Raw genomic sequence first — 6833 nt, 5'->3', positions numbered from 1 at the left:
ATCTAACAAGAGCAGTCAAAGTCAAAAGACAATTGCAGAACAACTAACGGTCGTCTCCAATCTTTCCCAACCAAACTTCCACCGTTAAATCAAATCACAAACACAAACAAAATCTCGTATTTCTTCATTAGCAATGAACGACCATGATTGCCGAGAACAGTTAATCCGTCATACTGCCGCCCTTACCTTATCTTTCTCACCTTGTCATGAACAACACCCAACGGCGCAGCTTTGAGACACGTGTTTCGCTTTCTGCTCTTCCTCTTCCGCTTCGCTTTCAACATTACAATACAAACTGAAAATCTTTCCTTTTTAAAGAAACATAATTTCGATTGCCGATTTGGTCGTTAGCCAAATTTCTTTTTTGGGTTTTTGTCTTAAGATGGGAACCGGAGATGAAGTAGTGGAAATCGAGAGCTTAGAGAGAAGTTTGTTATCGGAATCTGTCACCGGAGAAGAGGAGACGGGTGCAGACGATGACCCGGTTCTTTACATGGCGTCGTTTGGGGAAATGGAAGAGGATTTCGTCAAATACCAAACAGCTCAATGGGCTTTATACTCATTGCTTTTAATATTAGCTTGGGGTATTGGGTTGTTCATGCTCTTATACATTCCCGTTCGAAGATACATTCTCCGTAAAGATATTCGATCTCGGAAGCTCTATCTCACTCCTAATTCCATCGTTTACAAAGTAAATTTTAACCCTTTTCTCTTTTCTAATTACCTTCAACAAAATAGTCTCTTGCTAACGTTTTCCTTTGGCAATTCAGGTTACAAGGCCAGTGCCAATTCCATGTTTTGGGGTTCTAAAAAAAGAGAAGCATGTTCTATTACCTTCAGTTGCAGATGTTGTAATTGAACAAGGTGAAAAGAATTCATGTGCTTTAACTGTTTTTGATAAAGGGTGAATCTTTATTTATCTATTTTTTGTATTGTCGTTTAGGATATTTGCAGTCTCTTTTTGGTGTTTACTCACTTAGAATTGAGAATGTTGGTGTAAGGAGGCCACCCAGTGATGATGTACAAATCCAAGGCATTGCTAACCCAAGTGCTTTTAGGAAGGTATATTGTTAATTATCAAAATCATATTTGTAGTTGCCGATTTTTTTAGAAATGGGTGCTGATTTATTTTCCTCCCATGCTCATATCAAGGCTGTTTTAACACGCCTTTCAAATATGAGGACCGAAGTTTTCTCCAAACAAGTTTCTGCAATTGAAGATAGTCCAAATTTAAGGATTCATTCACCAGCTGCTCCGGTATGCCTGCAAATCTTTTTATTTTCTCTTATTAATTGGGTTTAAGTATGATATGGAATTTCAACTATAAGCCTAGACTATCCATTAAGGTACTCTTGTTTTTAAAGAATTAGCCCTCTGTCTTAATAGAATGTTTAACAAATAATTTGTCTATTAGGACTAATGTTCCTTTTAATTATTTTTTATTGCAGCTTTCTTCACCAAGGTATCTTAAGCATGGTGTTATTCCTCCTTCAGGGGATCTTGCATTATTACAAAAACTAGAGGAGGTTGGGAGTTCTGTGAAGGTAAAACCAAGCTTACTTGTTTAGCATCTTTGACAGCGCTTATGCATCTGCTCTTAAGATTTTGATTTGATTTTGATTGCAGAGAGTTCAAACTTTGATTGAGGAACAACACAGTCTAACATCAGAAACTGCTAATTGAGGTCAGTATTTCAAAACTCAGTATGAAATACTAATTTCTTGCTTTTGATGTTTTCTTTGTTGTTCATTACTCATGCTTTTGAATTGTAATTGAACATGTACATTTTGGCAAAATTAGCTAGTCTCTTATAGTAGTCATGAATCCTAGCTTTCTCCTGCCTTCCTATGCTTTGCGTATTGACCTTGGATATTTTGATCAAAGGAGTTCCTGTCACTGATTTCACACACTCAAAAGAAGGGTGAATTTAGCGTGAAGGGAACATTTTCAATCAGTGATTCATAATAAGCTGTCAGCAATTCTATTTCTTTCCTTTGCCAGTTTCTTTGATGTTCTTATTTTGGAGTTCTACTTCCACATGCACACATACACCCACGCTTGCCCATGTTGTCATGTTTTTTGGCTGGCAACCTTGTCACTGATGCTTAAAGAATGATAATTTAGGCTGTAAATGAGAAAGGGCATTAGCAAACCAAGTGTCTTTGCCTTTCTTGACCGGTAGTAGCCCTGCCTGTTAATTGCTCTATGGCAATAGACAAACTAGCTAATATGTTTACTCCCCTACACCCAACACCCCCATTTCTTTTCAGTTGGGTTCAGACATTAGACCCATTACCCATATTCTCTGTAAGTGACTTTGAGCTATGAATGGGATGCAATCACTGCTAGCACTACCGCCAAATTCTGGTGTATGTACCATTACCTAGAAGTAAAAGTATACATCTTCAAAGAAAATTACTTTATTAAGGCCTGTAACACACTGAACCAATTGAGTTGGGTTTGGTGCATTTCACACTCAGTTATTGTGGGGATTGCAGCCTTTAAGTTTTTTTTAGCAGTTGAGGTGGTTCTGAAATCTGAATGGTAGTGTATGTAATAACCATCCTTGCATTTAGCGATTGGCAGCCTGCTAGCATCTCCTCCCATTCTCCCCTTCTGCTTTCTCTCTCTCTCTCTCTCCCTCTCTCTCTCTCTCTTTTGAAGAAAAGCATTTGGAAGTCAAAACTCGGTTATTAATCATAGAAAGTATATTGTCAAAGACTATTAGAACAATCAAGCTTTCTCAAATTTCCAATTAAGCTTAGCAAGTTTAGCTCTAAGAGAGCCAAATTCAAACTCAAATTCTTGGAAAATTTGATCAGGTGCACTCTTTCTATTCATTACCTATTGATATCTATCATATCTGTTTTGCTTCTAGCAGTATGTCCTGAATTTTATGTTACTGAAAACAACGGCACACAGTGCAGGTCCAAATAAGCAGCATTCAAGATGTCTTACTGTAGCAGTCAGGAGTCGATGACACATTTGTATGGTTGTTCTGATATGCCATTTCAAAGCACTGCATAAAGCCCTGCAAATGTTTCTGGTGTCAAGTTTTGAGTAGATTTGTTTACACTTTTTTCTTGTGATCGATCCTGAAGCTGCAACAATCCTGCTGCTATGTGGTTGTCCATCATTCAATTTGTATTCTCATTGACAATTAGTAAAGGAAACAATAAATCTTCTCCATATATGTGTTGATTTTCCTGTCTATTGGGGTCAGGGTATACTTCATTTCATTGTAAATTCATTTGCTTTCATTCAAATTCTTGGAGTTTGTGTTATACGTTGTCTTAATCATCATGACTATTGTTTAGTAATATTCTTTTATGTTATAATGAATGGTGTTTCACAATTTCTTGGAGTTAATTGATGATCTATTGTACATAAAATCCTGCCCCCCATCCCTTAACTCTGTTTTCATTACGTCTCTCAAATAATTAGAAATTTTAATTGGTACAAGTTACTTAAATGATAGCAAAAATACTATAAGTAAATAGTAATAACTTTTAATTGGCTGTGGTCATTTTTTTCTTTGTAGGACAGAAAAAGCTGGTCATTTTGATTACTTTTTTTTAATCAGAGAAAGTATTGGCAAATGGCAAGAAATGCCGAGTAACATATGCTGATTTTTGTCTACTTAACCTTCCTATAATTATCAGAGTATTGTTGTAATTTCTTTTACATTATCAATCAAAATCATCAAAAAAAAAAAAAAAAAAAAAACTCAGACAAGAAAAAGCATGCAATATTTGGTGGAAACAAGATGGTACATTGATAAAGAAATCTCTCGATCCTTACATGGAAAAGATTGAACTCGAATCCAATGTCAGGTGGTTTCATGTCACTTTAAATTGTTGTTTTTAATGACATGTCTTGTACAAGGAGTTAGAAACAAGTGTTGTTTGTAGTAAGAATTCTAGAATTCGGCTGAGAAAATGTAGTTTGGGTCACCAATTTCTGACTTGTTGGCTGAACCGTCTGCACTCAAAGTACATAGTTTGGTTCTTTACTAAGTTTGGTCAGCAGCCTTAAGAATTTTTTCCGAGCAAGCCAGGCACCAACCCATTACTCTCTTCGATTCTACTTGCCCAATGAAACAATAGTAAAAATCTCTCATAGGTCTAATTTTTCCATTGTCTACTCGAAATTCCCAGCTGCCAAACATATTTCTAGAAATCAATAGTACTAGGGTATAAGAAAATAGTTTTGTCGTACTTGCACGAATCTGTTCCGTGATCTGTCGGGAGTTCAGAACAGAAATAAATGTAATATAATTGTTATGTCCGGTCCGAAGAGTCTTTTTCTTTTAATTTTCATAAAACGATGTTTAGTGTATGGGCATGGGTATCCCATGATCTATACAAGCTTTTTTCTTTTTTTTATTTATTTATTAATGAGTGTTTTACGAGCATTTATTGATATTAATACTTCTATATTAAATATAATTAATCAAATTAAATCCATTCTCAATTAATTTCGTTAGGCAATCTAATTGATTTTTAATGCAAGTAAATTTTATTTACTAATACTTGATGGAAAAAAAAAATCCCGATGTAAGCAAATGACACAAGAATCAAAAACCCTACATTTCTAGAAAAAAGTGACGTGCATTAAACAAAGCCTAAAAACTAGAAAGTAAAACGTATTAATTCATAAGAAGCAAACTGTGACCTAACATTTTGGCATTTGGCAAACAATCTGCACCCCTACAACCAAATTCCAACTCTCTACCCAAACAAGGAAGGAAAGAAAGAAAGAAAGAAAGAGTAGGAATATGAAGGACTATAAAAAATAAATAAATAAGAGAAGAATAATCATATTATTAATATGAGAAAATAATAGTAACGATTATTACCTTTCATAATAAAGGATTAAGTTTTAGAGTTTATTTTTTTTTTTAATTTTATATATGTATTAAAAAAATTTATATAATTCACAAATCACACATAATTATTTTCACAATTAAGGTGTCATTTGGAGCAATGAAAATGTTTTAATAAAAAATTAAAGGTAAATCACGATGAGCTTTGATCCATTTTTTTGAGTAAGCCTATATGTAATCTAATAACTGCATCAAGTACAAATCTCTCTGGTTTGCCCTACTTTCTTAATGGTTTTAAGTCTCAAAGTTTTGAAAAAAAAAAAAACAAAAAAAAAAATTTTAAAACTTGAAAGTTATGAGTGTTAGTTGGGGTCCTTTGCTCATTTATTACGAAAAGAGATAAAGTGTTTTGCAATCGGGTCAAGATATATTTAATAATATTATTTAAAATTAAAAAAACATATATATATATATATATTTGATAAAAATCAAAAGGCAAAAAGGATATTAATAAACGTTCAAGTAGTTATCATTTTATTACAATTAATTAATTTTTCAAATATTTATATTTTGCAATTATGTTCTTATTAGAAAATTTTAATTAATCGTCAACATTTATGTTTTTCAAATAGAGAACTCAATTAGGATAAATACAAATATTTAAAGATTTAATTAAGTGAAAGTAAATGTTTAATGATTTATTGATCCGAAACAAAAAAAATTAATAATTAATTGGTTGCAACGTAATATTAGAGTCTTAAATGATTAATAAAATTTTATTTGATGGTTTTTTTTTTACTATTTTATCAAATCAAAAAATAAATTTTGTGTTTGATATATCGATACGAATTATAATATGATAATTTTTATATTTATATATATTAAATACAAAATAAATAAACATAAATATATAAATCGTTAAATTATAAAAAAAAAAAAACAATGTTTGAAGATGGAATTCTATTTTTTTTCCCTATTTCAAAAAATAAATATAAAGTTATACATCAACCATAAGATTCTTAAGTCTTAATTCAACCAATATCTCTTAAATACAAATTATTTACTTATATTGATGGACGAACTTTAGATATACTTTAAAATAATATTTAATACACAAGATAATGAATAAAATAAAATAATATTCACTCAATATTACATTTGGTTTGTATGTAAAGAAATACATAAGATTACAATAAAGATTAATCATCCTCTTGATATAAAATAATTCAATCTTTTCAAAATGAAAATAATTATTTTTAATCTATAAGATTAAATTTACATGTCTTATTATTTACTTAAAAATTATATTAATAATTTAAATGGAATAAACTTTGAGAATGAATAATTTTGATAAAAAAATAAATTATATTATCATAATTATTGTACACATCAAACATAAAATATAATGACATTATTTAATATAATTCTATTCATAATATCATATTATTATATTTTATCATAATATTATATACCAAATACATTATAATTTCTTTCACTGTTTAAATATAATAGTACTCATTCATAACATTGATTTAACAAAAATAAAAACAATATTTATAATTATAAATTAATAAATTAATAAATTTATATTTAATACACTATAAGATATTATACATTATTTGTGCATTATAAATTTTCATATCATTTGTTAACAAATTTAAAATTTTAAAGTTTTTAAGAATATATTTTGATTTGATATTTTATGATATTTAATTTTAAGTTTCTTAAATTATATTTTTACTCATTAATGAGTTAATAATTTGTGATGCACTGATAGTATAAAAGTACTTATACATAGATAAAATATTATAAAACTTGTTTTGAATATAAAATTTTGAGTATTAAGAGATGCTCTCATTATTCTTATAATAAGACGTCTCAATAACAAATTAAAATTTAAAATAAATTGTCACAATATATCATGTTTTTTATTATTTATTTTAGGTTAACATAATAAAAAAGCCATTGAACTTTACAATAAGTTACATATTTTTATTACACCAAAATA

General features: G+C 30.0%; 1 protein-coding gene across 2 annotated transcripts; it reads left to right on the top strand.

Annotated features, from left to right (window-relative positions):
- Positions 1-240: 240 nt before the first annotated feature.
- On the top strand, positions 241-3355 carry LOC111286432 (uncharacterized). Of its 2 annotated transcripts, none has more exons than XM_022876381.2 (7): positions 241-691; positions 771-864; positions 944-1062; positions 1153-1257; positions 1449-1544; positions 1627-1684; positions 2928-3355. In XM_022876381.2, the coding sequence occupies exons 1-6, from the start codon at positions 383-385 to the stop codon at positions 1681-1683; spliced, it is 780 nt and encodes a 259-aa protein (XP_022732116.2). In that variant the 5' UTR covers positions 241-382; the 3' UTR covers position 1684; positions 2928-3355. The 2 variants fall into 2 exon arrangements, with proteins under 2 accessions (XP_022732116.2, XP_022732115.2); XM_022876380.2 differs by having other exon boundaries at positions 2923-3355.
- The last annotated feature ends 3478 nt before the right edge of the window (positions 3356-6833 follow it).

Source organism: Durio zibethinus, chromosome 6, assembly GCF_047325235.1.
Source record: "Durio zibethinus cultivar Kanyao isolate XHJ-2024 chromosome 6, ASM4732523v1, whole genome shotgun sequence".
Taxonomy (NCBI): Eukaryota; Viridiplantae; Streptophyta; class Magnoliopsida; order Malvales; family Malvaceae; genus Durio; species Durio zibethinus.
Note: the sequence above shows the minus strand (reverse complement) of the source record. Positions and strands in the feature narration are given on the sequence as shown.